General features: G+C 36.2%; 1 protein-coding gene across 1 annotated transcript; it reads right to left on the bottom strand.

Annotated features, from left to right (window-relative positions):
* Window positions 1–1,355: 1,355 nt before the first annotated feature.
* LOC100378931 (uncharacterized) lies at window positions 1,356–8,918 on the bottom strand. Its single transcript, XM_006823546.3, has 9 exons — window positions 8,864–8,918; window positions 8,160–8,294; window positions 7,439–7,576; window positions 6,499–6,667; window positions 6,106–6,227; window positions 5,254–5,401; window positions 4,343–4,557; window positions 2,347–2,518; window positions 1,356–1,832 (listed from the first exon to the last, which is right to left on the bottom strand). Exons 2-9 carry the CDS (start codon window positions 8,286–8,288, stop codon window positions 1,669–1,671), a joined length of 1,257 nt encoding a protein of 418 aa, XP_006823609.1. The 5' UTR covers window positions 8,289–8,294; window positions 8,864–8,918; the 3' UTR covers window positions 1,356–1,668.
* Between the last annotated feature and the right edge of the window lie 11,330 nt (window positions 8,919–20,248).

Below are 20,248 nucleotides of genomic sequence, written 5' to 3'. Positions count from 1 at the left end.
GGCTACATTTTGAGATATTGCATAATATCTCTGCCATAGAAACCTGTGGTAAAAGTGTTATAATAGTGTCAAAATGGCGATTTTCCACTGAAATACAACCATCAATTTCTCGAAAAAAAAACTGGTGACCCCCAACTTTTTTTAGATCAATATCCTTAAATTGCCTTGGAGTACAATTTATTGCAAAATAAATAAATTCTGGGTTTTTTAATTTATGAGTAAGTGTGGACAACTATGACGCGAGTATTAGGATCACAAGTGCGCCCTCTATTTTATAAAGCGAATCTTGTTAGTGAATATGTCTTTGAGTAAGTGTGGTCCAAATATACGAGTATTGGTATCACAAGGGCACTTTCGTTCTATCCCCGTTCACTATATCAGAAAGAAAGCAACTTCCAATAATGTCTTTTGATTCTATGTATATGTCATGAATTTGTTTTTGCGTATCTGTTAACCGACTTAATTAGCTGATTATTAGCGAATTGCTGTGTTATGTCTGTCATCGTTTAGGCCTATTTGAAGTTTTGGACGGAACTTGGCTCAGTGATTTGGAACTAATTACCAGATAAGCGCCGCTATTCAGACTACTCATTTTGACAGTTTATATTCATAGTTATTAATGTAGTGAACGATTAATCAAAAGATATGACGTATTCAGTACTTAGTGTGATTGGCTTTATGATTGAAGGTTACGCCCTAGAGTCTTTTACTGTTTTGTAATTGGTTAGAGTTTTGAAAATGAATAAAGAGAGTTTGAGTTGGTCTTGGCGAATACTCCACGACAGACGCAGTCGAGAGTCCAGTCCAGGGGCGAGCCTTGAGGCAGTCCAGTCTTGGGCGAGTCTTGGCACAGCCTTGAGATAGTCTTGGGGATTTTTTCCCCAGGGCGCTGTAAGGCGTAAGTGACTTTCCCGATCCCGTACCTCAAGGGGACGAGATAGAGAGACGAGACGAGTTTTCCCCCTGGCAAGTGTGGAGAACCCAGAGGAAAAGAATTTACCCCTGACATATATATGATATTGTAAAATCTGATAAACTCGTGCACGTTGAAGATTTACTAATTTTCTGAGTAAATCTTGTAAAATAAAAAGTGATCTACAAAAAAATGTAATGTGCTCTCAGTATACGTACCCATTTCGCGAAACGACGAACTAAGCTGTGAAAACCATCATAGGTCTTACCATGATAAGATGCGACTCACTAATGAACATCCCACTAACACGCACCGCTGCGATTCTGAACTGTCATCAACTCTAGTAAATAGTGTTCGGGCTTTGTGACCTCCAATTATTATATTGTTATATTATTGGTGACTACTGAATATACGAAATTATGAAAAGAAAAGACAGAAAATGTGCATGCTAAGCTTTTTTTTTATTGCCGAAGTTGATTCCAATTGTTGAGCGAGTCAATTCAGTATATTGTGCTACAATACCATTTCAAGTACAATGTAACAGTATATTAAGTACAATAGCCATACATCAATGTGCTCCACAAACCATGGCATTTGTACACCAAGAACGAGTTTACATTGTACGCACTTTGTGGAATCGTAAACATAATATTTAAAAATGTACAAGCAACTATATCTAACTATAGGCTGTCATACTATCTTACGTTTATGCATATTAATTTATGTTTTTGCATATTAATTCATGTTTATGCATATTAACAGTTATGCAGTAGAGGGGTGCCATAGGCAAGTAGATTAACCGATTCAGTCCATGCTTCTACGTTGATCAGTGCGCCATCAGTGGCATCTTCTAAAATTTTATCCAGCATAGCGGAATGGTTTAATGTGTCATTAACACCCAGCAAAGAAGCACACAGGCCTGCAATACAAATAATTACATTATTTAAGATATTGTGGAACGAGGTTGAATTCTAAGAAACGGGTTTGGAAATTTATGGAACGAGGTTTTGTATTTCATGGAAAGAGGCTGCAATATGAGAAGGAGGCTGAAATTTATGAAACGAGGTTGAAGTTTAAAAAACGAGGTTTTGAAATTATGGTAAGAGGTTGAAATTTAAGGAACGTAGTTTTGAAATTTAAAGAACGAGGTTTTGAAATTTATGAAACGAGGTTGAAATTATGAAACGAGGTTTAAATCTATGAAACGGAGTTGGAATTTTATGGAACGAGATTTGAATTTATGGAACGAGGCTGAAATATTAAAACGATGTTTAAATTTATGAGACGAGGATGAAATGGTGGAATGAGATGGAAATGATGATGTCTTGTACAAACAATAATGTATTTATTATATCTAATCTACGTAATACAACACAATGACATCCCGCAAGTGTCACTTTGAACATAATACACTGATATTGATAATAACATACCTGCTACCAAAGGTGCTGAGAAGGAGGTTCCCGACCTTAAAACCACCTCGGTGTCACCGGTATGAGACGCAGACGGTAGAGCATACCCCGGAGCGTACAAGTCCACAGCGTACCCAATATTAGAAAATCCACATATTTTGTCCTTCTTCGAAGATGCACCGACAGTAATAACCTAAAATATATCACAGCGTGTGTCTTTAAATTGAGGTTACATTTTCTAAATATTGTTGTCATATTTGTCAAAATTGTGGTGAGGAAAAGTGCCAATTACGCATCTGATGAAATATTACGATTTACGTTTCCCATAATTAGCCGCAATATTGATTGTATATATCGCAGCAGCTTTTTGAGAACAAGAAAATGTGACCATATTGCATCGACTTTTGGTTAATCTAGCGTCCAGAGAAGGATCGGATAAAATAGTTTAGTTCGTATACCCTCAACAGCCAGGCCCAAATAATATTAACGAAATGTGAAATCTTCAGTTGTATTATAATAGTCAAATGCCAAGTCATGTGACCAAATGAGCCGATAATTCATTCGAAAAAGTCATTGTTTAGAAAAGCATATAATTTATAATGCTTCTTTCTTTGTTACAATTGTAATTTATGCCATGTGCTCTTGATCAGTTATTACTGTAAATACTGTAATACAAGTAAATAGTGTAATACAAGTAAATACTGTAATACAAGTAAAGAAATTGTTATACTTAAATCAATACTACATGCTTGGAAATTGTCACGTGTCATCAATGCTCACTTTGACATTGTTAGTAAGGTACATCAATGTTCACCTGCTCAACTTTCATAACCATGTACGGGTAATACAGTGAGAAGCATAAAACTGTGCCTCTTAGTTAATAATTAATTACAAATTATAAATCTCGATCATCATGGGCGCGCATGCCTTATGTGACATAACACCTTTGACCGGTCACTTACTTTGTTCTAACTCATTAAATATTAATTAGTACTAACGGTGATGTCACAATACCACTTCTTGATTGGTCAATTTGAATTCTAACATCTATTTTGATTTATGAAAATGTTCGTTTAAAAAGCATTTTTAACGTTTCCAGTTCAATGTTCTTCACTGTATGTGTTGAACATTTTACGAGAAGCGAACTCATTTCGTACGATCGAACGTAGTCCCAACAGCGTCACAAAGCGCAGTCAACGATAAGAAAAGTTTGACTGCGTAAACGAAAATGAGCGAAATTATCGTCGTAATCAAGCACACAAAACACAAGTACTGTACGCTTTTCACATATCGAGTTAGGGGGTAAGAGAAAGTTAAACGAAACAAAAAAGTATGTTGCTCGTAAATTACAATTTTAGCGTGGTTTTGCAATAGAGGGCGTGGTTTCTAAAACATGAGCTTAACTTGAACAATTCAGCATACCCATTAGCATTAGTATTGGCAGAAATGTATGTATGTTGTGGAAGTATATGATCATATCATAATAACTCGCCTATAACACATTTGCATACTATCTTCATCTATTTCATATGAATATATCTCTGCCACCACACGATCTTTGTTATGTTCGTTGTTGATTTGCCGATGCATCACAGTGGTACTACTTTCAAAGCTACCAACCAACATAATAGATTATGGTTGTTTTCAAAGTAAGAACCTCACTTGTTATTTTCAATAGCACAGACCGAGTGGCAGTGGGCGAACCAGGCGTCAATACTACGTGTGCTTTCAATTGTTTATATACATATATGCCTTGCAGTTGACAGAACGGTAAGCTTGACAAACAGAGTTCATTGCTTTCAGAAAAGCCACGGATTATGAACATGAAACATTTATGAATTTGAAAATTTGATTGGCTTTGTGGCTCATCGTGGAACTACGCGTGAATTGTTATAGCGTTTCACCACAAAATGGTGGTGTGTGGTTGCAAAGAACTCTGGGAAGGAGAATGACTAGTATATACCACCATTTTATACATCTATGTTAATAGTAAATAAATAACAATCACGAAACTTACAAACCCACTTGACGCTGGAAGATAATATTCTGCAAAGTCCGCATCGTTGCCTGCACCTGTTACTAAAATATGGCCGGCATTAACAGCTTGGGTAGCTAAAGCGTTGAAACTGGTTATCCAGGGTACATATTCATCGTCGTATGCTGGCGCAAAAGCTGTGACAGACATAACAATAATACCTGGAGGACTACCTGAATCCAATATGGCTGTTATTGCTGAAATGAAACACACCACTCCAGACAATGAGTCATATACTCCCCAAATAAAGTGAATGAGGATATAACAAGGATACTAAAAAGTATGCACGAAAGCAGAACGGTGTTCTATGGTGTGATGCGTAGCGGAGGTCGATACGTTACCGTACCATCTCAGTGCAAACTTTATGGCAGGAAAGATCACCATTTAAATAGCCGACTAGACTACCTTGAATTAAAACGCTAACTATCCTAGAAATTGTGAATGATTTAATCTTCAAACATGCCAAGGGCCTGGGATGTGTTTTTCATACGCAAAAATGTTTAAGTTAGAATGCTACTACATGTATATATATGTGCGCACATTTTAGCGCATATAGCAGTAGCAATATTTATGTCAAAATATGTCCTCAATTATTCGGTAAAATAATATGCATAAAATAACATTTGAGTAGTAGTTACCATAGATCACACCGAAAAGACATTTACTCGTTAAAAATTCACTAAAATATTGTCACTTGTTTAACACTTTTAGGCAATCAAACGGTACCTTGTAAGACACTAAATATATTTTTCCATCGATGCGATAAACATGGTGCGCAGGAACTGATGACGACATTGCTTAAGCGAATATCTTGGCACTAAACGTCATCACTATGATTGTTCATGTGACATGTCATTGATGAATTGTAATTTGTCAATTTATATTATATTTACCATATTCCAGGTGACTTAGGTATGTGCCATCTACACAGTTGAATATCCTTACATCAAACAGAGAAGCTTGATTTGAAACGCCGTAACTGCCGCCCGCGGCAACAGACGCTACCGCAGTGCCGTGGCCCAAGCAGTCGGTTCCAAATCCCTGCAAACACAAGCAATGTATTGAAAATCCCATTCAAGTAAATTATTTCACGCCCCCTGAGCGACACGTACCAAACTAGTGTATAAAACAGAGCAATGTCTCGAATATACAGATCATTGGGAACTTAGAAAGTATATAGCTTGCCGTAACCATGGCAGCGTAACGTAATGCAACGTGTTTAGACCGTTAGTTAACTATTACAGGGTTGTGGGTTGTTTACAATATATGTATCTTTCATTTAAAGATGCAACAAGGGTGAGAATATTCCATTTTTAATTCTGTTTGTCGGTACTGTATGTTGGTGAATACATTGGATTATGATTTCACATGAACTAAAAAGTTGAAGCTCATGCCAAATCACCGTTCGAGGAAACCATGAAAGTCTACGTATAATTACGCACACTAGCAATCATCGCTCATGCCTATTAAAAGTTTGTATTACTCATCGAATGAATACAGTGTGCTTCAAAAGTGAAAAGCCAGTTAGTGTACAATAAATCATACTCGAATTTGGTTCTCAAAATTGCACATCTAATGACATCGTTAAAAGTACGTTTTCATTTGTATTGTGAAACCTAACAAACTCAAATCGTTTTGAAAATGTAGCGTCACATGGTGATATTTCTAAACTATTAATATACATTTATGAGATTGAAAAGCCTGTCCAGCAGTTGAAATAACACCCGGTGTAAATTCTCTCTTACCGCTCCTCCAATGATATCCTCGAGATGTACCACTCTGCTAACGCCATTTCTTTGGAAATCTACATGCGTATCCCGAATTCCACTGTCTATCACATATATGTTTACATCGCGACCACGGCAACCTAAAGAAACAAATGATTACATGATAATGAATTCATATTTACAATAATGTATTCTATTGTGATTGGAGGAACCTTACAAAAATACATTTTCTGATCGTGCGAAATATTATTTTTGACAAAATTTTGGATATACAGATTTTCGGTACAAAAATACATTTTCTGATCGTGCGAAATATTATTTTTGACAACATTTTGGATATACAGATTTTCGGTACAACATCGGAATCTACTTAAGTCATGAACATAAATGATAAACCATTTTAAAACTTACATTTATTTCCGAAGGAAAAAGCTCCATCCAGTGGTAATGCGCGTTGGTTTATTCGGTCCAGATGCCATGGCACGTCATCTGTTGGCGTCATTACAACATCTGGGTTCCCTTGAGGAGGATCCAGACGGATATCCTTAACAACCACCTCCACATCGTCGTGTGTTTTGACCTACGAAAGGTTAAAAAAGAGGTCAACATCTACTAACTGAAAACAAAATCTCACAATATATCTTTTGAACAAGGATTTGATAATGAATGACAGTGTATATTCACCATGGAAACAAGAAGGAGATTGAAAGTGTTCGTCATTTGGTTTAATTGTTATGGTATGTGTAATATTGGTCTATTTTAGAACATGTTAGGTTAGACTATATTGGTATGTATTAGATTGGTCTATTTTAGAATATGTTAGACTAGAATATATTGGTATGTGTTAAATAGGTTCAGTATATTGGTGTGTTACTAGTATTGCACTCAAGTACGTATTTCAAGTTATTCTCCGGCTGACATCCGGGCATTTTATCGCTTGGCAACAATCTCTAGTGAAAACTAAAGCCGAAACCTCTTAGAAAACTGTACTTGGGGATAGTTGTTGAGACTCTCAACATATCTAAATTTGGTTGCGCAGGGTTACCTCAAAGTTGAGTTTGTGCTGTTTTTTCTTCGACTTTATTTGTTTAGACAGGCTCTTCGACTGGCGTTCCACAGCAGCAACGGTCAAAAAACTGTATTTTGAGCTCGTTGCTGACACGCTTCTGAACGATGTAAAAAGATTATATAAATTTTGTTGTTCATGATTGTCTCGTAGTTGATTGTGTGCGACCGGCCTTCCACGGCAGCTCGTAGTGCACCCATAGAAACACACTGCACAGTGATGCGCGTCCAACCAACTTAAACAGTTATATGACGTAGCTCTGCCCAAGACTTTGGTTGTACTCACCATATCAAGAGCCGTCAAATCCATTTCTACCACCATAGTGTTCCGTTTCCTTGATTCCATGGTTCGTCTAAATGTGTGTCCTTTCAATTCGGCTTCACTAGCTAGCGTATCATGGACATGACGTACGTCCTTCCCCTCCTGAAACCAACAAATCAAATACGACTGTATTCGTGCACAGTGGGAAACGTAGTCAACAGAAATACAGCAATAAAATACGTTCGATTCGCGAAGATGGTGGTTTTCAAGCTGATCTAAAATACTGAATTAAGAGGAAGAATGAGACGTTGTACTACTATTGCTTGCAGTCACACTAGAATAATGTTAAGTCTCGAATAAAATATATTTGATTGTCATAATAAACATCATTTAAAGGGCGGTGGTCGGCGCGCCGCGTCCTGTTCGATATGGGACTCATGGCGAGGTACACAACGCGTGTAAAACACATTATTTGTTTACATAAAATCCAAACACACGCTGCGCGACAACCACCGTCCTTTATGCTTTTTGATAATGTTTACGTAGTTATAACGCAATGGTTATCGGATAAATTAAAGCGAGGAGGAATCGTCACCTGCGCATGAGCTTTTGTGTTTTTAGCGTGTGTTGTTATCGTCGTCTGGGACTCAATTCCCGCGCGTACGCAGTTGACGACCCTTCTGTTTTGAAACAAGTACGATACGAGGTGTAAACATTGGTTAAAGTGACAATTATGTGTATTTACCTTCAATCGTACAACATATCGGTTGTGATCTTGGTTTGCGACTTTCGGTAGTGTTCTTGCAGGATGTCGTACACAGAACGACGTAGTGAGCAGGCAAAGACAACAAAGTAGTGCGACCAATCCTCGCATTTTCGACTTCATTGAATCAGATATACAAATGTCAACTTTATTGATTCGAGTGTTTTAGTTAAATGGTGACCGTTTTTAAAAACTGAAAGATTGTATTTGTTATGGTTTAAAATATAACTTCTAACATCAACAATGATAATTTGTTTAAAGCTCTAATATCAAGTTATGGAAAATACCAATAAAGCTAGTCACGTGAATATAAACACGTGAACGAAATATTTTGTTCAATTAAAATATAATTTATCCTGGTAAATACTAATGTTAAATGTAGCTTACATATCTACTACTCATTTTAAGTCAACTTGAATAAAATCTTTACAGACATACAGTCCATATTGGATATAACTTTAAATAATTTGTGAAATAAAGGAAACAGATTAAACGCCGTGGGAGAAATATCTGAAAGCATTCTTAATATTGAAACGTATTACTTGGAGATGACTGAAGAGTTTTCCCGAAGGAATCGGGTAACCCAACGTCCGAAGGAATCGGGTAACCCAACGTCCGAATGAATCGGGTAACCCAACGTCCGAAGGAAGAGGGTAAAAGCAGTAGTCAATCCAAATCTAACATACCTTAGTAATGGTTCAGCCTCAGTAACAACACTTCCGACTCACGAATGGCAAGTTTGTCGTATCAACATAAAATGCTGTTAATATAGATCCTTGGGAACAATGAATGCGATATGTCCATTGTATGACCCACACAATTGTGAATATGATATATGACTTGTACTACGGTCACACAAAACACTGAGTATTGTGTATGTGGTGTCTTCAATGGGTAGTGAGTGATGGTATGTACACTTCCGTAAAGTACATATGTTGATAATGTGTATGTTTTGTTAAATACTAAATCACGCATTATGATTAGACATCTAAGTAAGGGTAATGCAATATGGTCTCGTTTAATGTAAATAAGCGACAATTAATAACGACACATAAAATGAAATATGGTAAATTTGCACCAAGTACAATTTTTCGAAATTGAATATACACAGTCCCTATGTAGGTATATGTAACAACAGCATACGACATAATATCCATTTCGACTGAATCTGGAAGGTAATATTACTGGAAGGCGCATTACTCGTAATGGAAAAAAAAGCGGAAGGTCCAACTTAACCACCCCGACAAGAACGATTACTCTGTCAGGGAAAACTGGTCGCCATACATGCCTATATGTTTTTCCAGATGTCCACCAGTTGCTGGTTATAAAATTTTATCAGTAAAACCGAATCATCTTGAATACCACGTTCGTTCGTTTCTATGCAGAAAAATACAGTATTTTTATCAAGTAAAATCGTATTAAAGTTATTGTTCTTACATAATTGTTGAACACACTACACAGTTCGTAATATCTTTCAGCTTTCTTTTTAATCAATGATGAAAAACAAATAAAATGTAAAAATATGGATATATATATATATAATGTTTATAAAAAAATATTGGTGTGCATATGAAATACAGTTTATTTTGAAATATCTGGATATCACTTTGGTTGATGTTTTCGGGTTATAACATTTTGAAAATGTGATCTGGATTTTTGATTCGGTGGTAGCAATCTGTGAATTCAGTCAAAATAATATTGTGTTTCATAAATTACCCAAAGTATAACGTTCAGCTAAACACTATGCATTGCCATTTAACTGGGCTGCAAATACAGGTATGCCACCCAATCTGTGTTTTGGAATAGTAATACTGATTGACACATCTTAATGTACTTCAATTAGTGATGAATATTAATTAGCAGCCATGTACCTTTAGACATCCTTTAATATGCGTTAGTCACAAAGACAGCGAGATAATGTTGTAACTGTGGGCACGTCAAACTGGTCTTTGAAGTAAATATGTTATTTATGCAATGTTGCTGAACTGATACTGGATAGCACTACTCTATTGGCACTCTGTACATGCCATAAATTGTTATAAATACGATATAAGGTATATATGAAGCATATTGTACGTTTCCATTCAACATTAAATTGTAATCATGTGTTTATATATCCCCCACTTCATCATACAATCGATAACGATAGAACATTTACGAGGAGTGTTACTTTGAACAATCTGGACTGAAAGAAATCAGAGTCTGTTGTTTTTCATTGATTCCATTTGATATATCTCTCTCCACACCAACAATGTTTGTATTATTCATAATTGATATCATTTAAAATATACAACATATGGTCTCAAATGAGGTACACGAATGATGACTACTTAAATGTAAGCTGCCACAATTTAAATCGCTTTGGCATATTTTCATATATTTCAAGTGTTCATAAGTGTTTTGTTTTCTTTATCTTTTTCCTGTTTTCTTCATCAAAATCCAGACGAGGATACGAGAGCCCTTGTTTTATTATAAATAGAATAAAGCACCTTTTAATCGTGATTGAATAGTTGTGAATGGACCGTTCCACAGAAACATCCCATATGTAAAGTGAATAACTAGAATCATGTACAGGAAAACGTTGTTAGTAGCTCTCCGATTGGGATAACATTTTGTCTCTTAAGAAATGAATGGCAGTTTGAGCAACGTCACCAGGTGTGGCTGTGACAGGGGGTGTCATGATGTACGACGTATGTACACTGACACACTATGTGGATATTACACTGAGCAACGTATATATATATATATATATATATATATATATATATATATATATATATATATATATATATATATATATATACATACATTCCTGTCTCATGGAGGGGGGTATTGCGTTGAGCATCGTATATTCACTGACGTCACTGTAAGACACTTGATACTCAGCAAATATATACTAGTATACTGACTTCATTGTGTGGTGGGATATGCTGATCAACGTATATGCATTGACTTCCCTGTGTATGGGGAGGGGGAGGTGTGTGCTGAGCAGCTTATATACGGACGTCGCTTTATGTATGGAAAAACATATTGCACTAAACAGCGTATATACACTGGCGTCAACTTGGCGGTATTAGACTGAGCTATACACAGCTATTCACTGTCGTCACTATGTGTGCAGGGGAAGTACTGTGATGGGCAGAGTATATACACTGACGTCACTGTGGGTGATATTATGCTGAGCAACTTATATATACAGGTCATAGGGGAATTAACGTCGTGACTCTATGTCACGTTTGCTTGAGGTACAGGATCGGAAAAGTCACTTAAACTTTACAGTCAAATAGACAAAAATAGAAATACGTTTTAACTCTCGTCTTTAGACGGACAGTCGAGTATTCTATAAGACTGCATTTATCAAATCATGTGCCTCAAGCTGGTGGAAAAATCTCAATGTTCAAATAAAACATGACATGTCATAGCCCTCCCCTCAGAAAACAATGTAAAACTGATATTGGTTTGTGTCAGAGTGAATTTATCCATTATGAGCTGTACTAAAGTTTATTTATTAATTGTTCAGAATTGATGTGAAACAATTTTAGGGGATGAGGTAAACAAATAATAATTGTCTCAGACGAGCTAAATAAATAACTTGAACAACATATAAATAACGCGATGTGTTCATTCAAAATATATTCAATCAAACAAGTCAGGAATGACACTGCCTTCGCTTGTTGTCATTTAAAAGTTGCAACATATAATATAATCACTTGTTGGCACGGACACACATTGGCAAACGTGATTTCTATGATATTTTCAAGTTTATAGCACACTCCATCCCGGTCAGCATTATTCTCAGCAAGAAAACCAGATATAAACAGAACAGTAAAACGACAAGTAAGTATGCAAATCAGATCTGAAAAGAGTCTGTGTTGTGTCTGTTTGGACACACTTTCTTGTACATCTGTATTCTAATACAAGGACACTATCAATCACCGAACTGTTGCAGTAAAAAAAAACTATGACATTTTTGACAGTACCAGGGTAATGCTACTGCTTGTCATACAAGTACTAGCACCAGATGAGGAACTGCGAAACTGCAATCATCCTTGGTGTACAGTACCTGTAACAATAACCCTACTTACCGGTTCTTTACATACAGATCTACATGTAGTTTGTGTCCGAGGATTAGTTTCAATATCTCTAATAAGGACAAGAGTACTTCTCATATGACAATGATACATTAAAAGTGCAAGAATCTAGAAAAATATTATAAGTTTTTATTACCACATATTAGTATTAACAAATCGTGTGAAATTGAACTTCTATGTACAGAGAATATTCATGGTTTGGTTGACAGCACTTCTCAAAGTAAATAAACAAGGCCTGCGAAACTTTATACAATTGTAAAACGCGCAGCGATAGTATTGTTTTGTAATACATGCAGTTCCGGTGACTTTGCTTTCTGAGAACAAATTCTGGCTCTGCACCTGCGAAAAAAACACACACACACAAAAAACAACAACATTTAGTCAAAAGTAAGCAGAGGTATGTGCTCCCATTTGCTGTTAAATTTAATTAAAACAGACATTTGTGTACAGAGTATTTTGAGTACGAACACATATTATTCCAGCCAGAAAGAAATTGCAGTTTACACTGTGCTATTTTTAACATGTTCCACCAAAGTCTGGAATGAACTAATTCCCCAGTCTGTTCTACTCTACAAAGTTGTCAAATTAATATTCACGGGATTCTGTACACAAAAAATATCAAGGATGTGCATAATTCCAGAGTACTTGTGTTTTCAATGTCATTAAAATCTGACCACAGATATGCAGAAAATTTCACCACAACTAAAACAAATGGGTGCCAAGATATCTAAAGAAATAAAAAATCATTTTGTTAAAAATACAAAAAAATAATACATTTAATATAAACACAGATGGATTTGCATAACAAACTAATCAGCATAGGCAATGTGCATGTAGTAAGTGTATGCCAAATTGGTAACTTACTTGGTAATGACTTGAAAACTTTAAAAGTTTTAACCTCACAGTGAACATTACTACAGTCGGTCCAAACGCTCTGACGATATTTTCCCTTTAACAACCTCTTGAAAAATGACTGACTACACACACTGTATAGTTTAAATATGGTTATTAAATATATTCCTCGACACGGGACAGATACATGTACTTTTTATACTTACATTGGTTGTATTTCAGCTGCTTCAAAATGTTTTATATCAGAGCAAATATCTTACATATGAAATTTAAGAATATTCGATGATAAATCTATTGATAAATTAAGGGTAACATGCAACAACGCATTTAACGAGATTTGATTTCTATTCCCACATTTGAAAATGCGCCGTTATGCGCCCGACCATGTTGTTTCTGAGATGAGTCTATTGTACAGGAATTGATCTAAAGCGGGTGTGTTTGTAATATTCTACTTTGTGTGTTCTTATGGGATTTGTTATTTGTCCCGAAATAAATAATAAATAAAAATAAAATGAATATATCGTCACCGAGAACTGACGTACCAGACGGTACACAAAGAAACGTCAACTCCACAATCTTTAATATAATCTACGTCAGTAAAAACAAACGTATACGAATTAGCGTATTCATATAAATATGTTGAAGTAGGATATCCCTGAAATATATCAAAGAAAAAAATAAAACTTGACCTCAACTAATGATTTTAAATGTGCTAATAAATTCCTCAATAAATATTGATGGCTATGTTCATGCATGATATGGTGGGTGTAGTATACGTCTATAATAATATGCCTATTCACTTAGTCCGTTTAGACCCCCTACTTGAGTTCTGGTATTTCTCGTTATTTGTACATATAGAACGTCTACGAGCGAAAGTGCTGACGTCAGGTAACAAGAGAATATGGAACACAGTATGAGACTTTGACTGAATATTTGTAATGTTGTAACCATTACTTGTTACCGACCTCTGATAGCTTGGTACGCCATAACACTTGGGACGGGAAACAGTCAAGGGCGTAACAATAGTTGTAACAAATCGTCGTAATTCAAAATAGTTGTACTGTTCTTTGTACAGTGGGTCACACATTCACCACAGTTCAACTAACAGATCACAATTAACAGTATAGAATTACTATACTGGATATCATCAGCCGCCATATTATGCCACTTTTCAGCTGTTTTTGTGATAAATGAGAACTGGTGTCACCACAGGTTCACTGACAGTTCAGGTTTAGATTCACCCAATCTCACTGCTAAGGAATTCTTGAAATACAGCTGCATTTTGTTTCGGATGCCCGAAAACACACAATATTTTGTTTTTCGTCTCATAAACTAGCTGAACAGGGAAACTACATTTCAGCTGAATCTGGATTTTTGCAAGATTGTCCAACATACTCTTGACACTGTAGGAACTATCTGCTTACTAATTCAAATGTGCAAGCTAAACTAATATCTCTACAGGGGGTAATTCAACCATTGGATTCACTGTGCGAGTTTTACGTCATCACAGGACGCACATTGGTTCAATACAATTAAACCATATTCCGTCTAGAATGAATGACACATAACAAAAGCAATATAACATGTATATAAAGTTTACTCGATATGTCTGAGAACGTCTAACATCCACTCGATAGACAAATCATTGACCTAGCGATAAAAATCCCCGCTGTGTGGATATTTTCTTTCCACAATATGTATGCTAATTGTCTGGAAATTTCGGTTTATTTACTCATCTCTTGACAACAATTCTGACCCTAATGTTTCCTTATTTGCATACACCTGCTTTCAGTTCTTGGCTTCGCTCTTTGTAGGCATACAGCTCACCGTAAGCAAACTGTCGGTAGGAATAGCTTCAAAAGAATAATTGTTGGATTCACTAAACTATCTGCAATGGCCTGAATACTACATACATACAGCGTAGTGTGTACAACACATGGCTTTCACATCTGATCTGCTAATTTGTGGCCATGAAAAGGTCGATCTAGGAGTGGCCCATGGACAAAACATTCCCTTCTGCTCTGCCATCCACCAATGTCCTAGAGCATCTAGATGTGCAGTCCGATCTACATAAGTCAGTGAAGTATTATCTGTTACAACAGTGAATTTGTTGCCATAGAAGTAATCACGGAATTCAGTTCTTACCGCCTATATTTGTCAAGTGAATGAGCAGGACAGTTTCGCTCATTAGCTGTCAGTCTCCGACTTGTATAAATAATCATTTATGTCTCATTACTTTCTTCTTTGTACAGAACTCCCCCAACCTTGTAAAACTTGAATCTGTTTCTAATTCAAATTGTTGGCTATAATCTGCATAAGCCAATACTAGGGCATGTCAATTAGGTTATCAAATGCCGCTTTCCCATGTGAATACTGGTGGCGTTACGTTCTTTTTTAACGAGAGGTCTTTATTGGAGATACCATGATTAGGGCATCTAAAGGTCTAGCAATGATGGCCTAACCCTCTACATATTTTCTATAATATCCAAAGAAACAAACTGGTTGGTACTTTTTTTGAGTGAGTGAATGCCCTGATAAAATTAAAGCAAAACATACAAAATAAACATAATATTGACATTCACATTTTTAAGTGGCATTTAAAGGACTGTCTATTTTGTATACTTTTTATGTGATCGGGAAGTGAGTTCAAATGTTTAGTAGAAGCGTATTTCAGAGTATGTTGATTTAATGTGAGATTGACCTTGGAAGTATAATAATTGTCGTCTTTAGCATGCCTTGTAGAGTAATTATGGGACAGTGTGTCTAGCTAGATATTTGTCAATACTATGGGTTCTGCTTCTTCGTTTAGTAAACAACTAACAGACAGGCTTGCAATATACAGAGCTTATGAATATTTAGAATACCAATGATTTGAATGGTGCAGTTAAAAAATAGGTGTTTATTTGCCGGCGTGAGGGTTTCATTAATGAAAAAAGTGTTATTTCCGGGTAATGCCATATCTTTGGTAGTTTTGTTTCTTAATTGTTTTCTTGAAGCATATAATTCATTTTAATTGCACGCCTGGTGAATTTGATTATAATTGGTGCTGGTTCTTGATTATGACGAGTTGATCTGTGTGGAAGTTTGTGTTAAATGTCAATATCCAGTGGTGAAATATGCATACCTGCAGGATAGCTACCTTGAAAACAAAGTTTTGTCAGCGGTTCATCTTTGGTTTTTGTCAATATTGTTCTCTTCCCTCAGTGCCGTCATTTGTTCCTTGAAATCGTCAAAGAAATTACTCACATAGTTCACACAAGTTTGAAGATCAATAATATTGGTTTCTAGTGTAGTTAACTTGTCTACCTTTGCTGTAATCATTGCTAGTGTTTTCACAATGCTGTCAAGCTGTGTTGTATCAGTTCGTTGCTCTTCATTGTTTATTAGCTTACCATTAGTTGCCGCCATGTTGTCTGTTGAACTTGGACTCTACTTACGGAAAAACATTTATAATTGTTTGCGCAGTTGAAGGTCGTCTTGGCATAAAGTTGTTTTACCACAAAGATTGCAGAAAATGCTTGCGCTAATATGGAAATCTCTATAAAATTGCGATGTAATGTCAAGCGCAATTTTTCTTTCTATTCAGGCATCTCTAGTTTTCCTCGGGCTGTTCTAAATTCCATGCAGCATGTTTTAAATATTGTGTCGAGGAAACTGACACTTGCTTGGTTTAACTTTCAACCGTTTTTCGTGGAGACATTCAATACAGTTGCTAGTCAATACAGATATTTATCAAATGTTATGCCAAAAATAAATATACAAGGCATATATTCAAATTTCAATCATGCAAGAAGTTTTCCATGCATCTCTGGAAAAGCTGTCTTTTCCATATCCTCTTATGCCATTCCTATAATTTCTGCCTATAATGAGATTTTAAGTCGAGGGATGAAAATAATCTGGCTCCTCCCTAAACTTTCATCTATGCAAGGAAGTGCACATGAACCACGAATAGTGCGTTCGTTTGTGTATCTGTAATCTATACAGAGGTAGACCATTCCATCCTTCATGCGAACCAATACTATCAAGGCTGTCTACGGACTACGTACTCATGGATAACTTTACTATCTTACATTCCTGTTAAAATCATATTTAGGTTGGTTCTGCGATATCGTTCTTGTATGGGCTCAGTGTTCGTGGGTTGTATGTGATGCTTCTCAACTTCAGAGTACTACAAATCATGGTCATGAGTTGGCAATACAATACTACCTTTTGTAGCTGTATTCCATCAATTGTAGATTAAGACATATCAAATTCTACATCTTTTTGTAACACAATCGTTCTGGTACGTTATCAGGGGAAAATTCTTCTCTGAGGGGTTCTCCACACGTGCCCTGGGGAAAAGTCCCCAAGACTATCGCAAGGCTGACCCAAGACTGCCTCTAGACTGCGTCAAGACTCGCCCCAAGACTCTCCAGGTCTGGACTGCGTCTGTCGAGGTGTACTCGCCAAGACCAACTAAAACAACTATATTCATTTTCAAAACCTTAACCAATTACAAAGCAGTAAAAAGACTGTAGGGCGTAACCTTCAATCATACAGCCAATCACACTAAGTACTTAACACGTCATATCTTTTGATTAATCGTTTACTACATTAATAACTGCGAATACTAACTGTCAGAAATAGTAGTCCGAATAGCGACGGTTATCTCGTAATTAGTTCCAAATCACTGAGTCGAGTTCCGTCCAGAACCTCAAATGGGCCGAAATGATGACAGACATAACACAGCCATTCGCTAGTAATCATCTAATTAAGTTTTGCACTTCCTATATATATTCTATAAGGATTGGTGAGCACTGGAAAATGTGTGAGGAGGTACATTTGAAGAAAAAGATATCGAAGTCATAGGAGTGGTAGTGAAACAACAAAGGTGAGTCCTGAACTGAAAAGAACACGTGGAGTGGATAACAGAAACATGGCGGCCGACATGACAATAGACACACAATGCAAAGTTAATAGAAAAGCTTGACAAAACAAAAGCTGAAATAAAAGAAGAAATCAACAGTTTACAAAAAATATTCATTCTCTGGATGAAATTGTTACATCACATGACGATCAAATTACAGCAATGGGAGGAGAATTTGTGCAGTTAAAAGAAAATATCGAGGAATTGCAAGACATGAACAACAAACTGGAGCAATACACTCGAAAGTATTGTTTAGAATTTTGATGTATGCCATGTGATAGATAGGTAATCCATGGGCGAACCGGTGATAATTTCAAAATTTCTCTCGTACTAAACCTGTCTACAAGTATACAAAACTCAGAGTAAATTGCGTAATATCGTATGGTATCGCACCTAAAAGAAATGTCTACATCAACGAAAGTTTGACAAAACGGAACTCAACTACATTTTATCATGCTAGAAAATGTGTCAAAGAAAACAAATGGTAGCAAGCTTAGACTTTTCTTGGCATCTCGTACGTGAAAAAATCAAAAGAAAGCTCGCCAGTCAGATATGATGTTCGGGTGCTTTATTCAGGGCTTAACTCAACGAATAAGACATATTCCAGACGTCGGATACTGTAGTTTAATTTAACTCTAAGTTCATTATTTTTTGTTTTGTGTTTCCTGTTTCTTTGTAAGTACGAATAGTATGTAAATGTCGTACGTCTGGTCTTGTTTTGCTTTCAATTTTATGTTGCGTTGTAGTTTTGCTGTGAGGTACTGGATAAATTCTTTACTTTGTTATGCTAATGAAGCAGGATAGCCTTGCATTATATTCATTAAATGTTAGGGATTTAAACGACAGGAACAAGAGAAGAGACATTTTTACTGGAGATTGGGTTGTGTTCCTGCAGGAAACACACTCTACTATTGAAAAGTCACAGGTCTGGAAAGCTGAATGGGAAGGTGAGATTATTTTTTCACATGGTTTGTCTACAGCACGTGGTGTTTGCGTTTTGTTCCCACATGGTTTTGACTTTATTTTGCGCAACAATTCATCTGACAAACACGGTAGATACATCTGTATTGACATAACTATGCATGGAATCCGCTATACATTAACGTGTATGCCCGACGAAGGATAAACAAACTGAACAAGCTAACTTTTTCTTAGAATTAAGGAAACTGCTCGATAATACCGATAACCAGGTTATTATTGGCGGTGATTTCAATACGTATTTATCTCATGAGATCGACAAAGCTGGAGGGGCGGTTCCTGAAACAACATCACCTTCCTCCAAATCACTTCAGAATGTTATGCATGAATTTGATTTATGTGACATTTGGCGTATCTTGAATCTTGATAATAGGCGCTATACGTGGCGCACATCTACTCCCCTCATTCAATCCAGACTTGATTACTGGCTCATTAACCTAACCTAATTTATAATGTAGTTAGTTGTGGTATCAAACCATCAATTAAAACAGATCACAGTCTCATTTCTTTCTGTTTACATTATAATATTGAAAATCCTAGAGGTAAAGTTTTTTGGAAATTTAACTCCAGTCTACTTCAGAATGATAATTTCCATGAGTTTGTGATCCGTGTCATTAATGATAGTAAACACAAATATGTTAATGTAGAAAACAGATGTCTATTATGGGATCTTGTTAAGTGTGACATCAGACAGTTCTGTATTTATTTTTCGATTGATAGATCTCGTAAATATCGAGAAAAGGAAAGAATGTTATATAATGAGTTAGAGCATTTGGAAACAATACCGTCCGTTTTATATGATTTGAATGCAAGGGAGAGGCACGATGTTGTTCGTCGCGAATTGGATGATATAAATCGGCATTATACAAATGTTGCCATGATTAGATCCAGAGCACAGTGGGCGGAGGGAGGAAAATGGAACAGTATTGTATTTCGCTTGAGAAAAGGAATGCAAAATTAAAATCAATAACTAAACTTTTTGACAATTCAGATACTATTATTACTGACCCCAAATTTATTCTAGATGAGCAGCGCAAATTTTACCAAAATCTTTATTCTGAACAGGAGGTGCACCTCAATGATACTGATTTTACTCACAATTCGGAAGATAGATTTATTAACCAGTCTGGCATTCCTCAATTGACTGATACTCAGAAATTATCTTGTGATAAACATATTTCAATGGAAGAGTGTACCCAAGCCCTTGACACCCTGCCTGTTGGCAAATCTCCAGGCACTGGTGG

The sequence above is a fragment of the Saccoglossus kowalevskii genome, chromosome 18 (genome assembly GCF_978046115.1).
Source record: "Saccoglossus kowalevskii chromosome 18, keSacKowa6.1, whole genome shotgun sequence".
Lineage (NCBI taxonomy): Eukaryota > Metazoa > Hemichordata > Enteropneusta > Harrimaniidae > Saccoglossus > Saccoglossus kowalevskii.
This window is presented reverse-complemented; position numbering and strand designations above follow the sequence as displayed.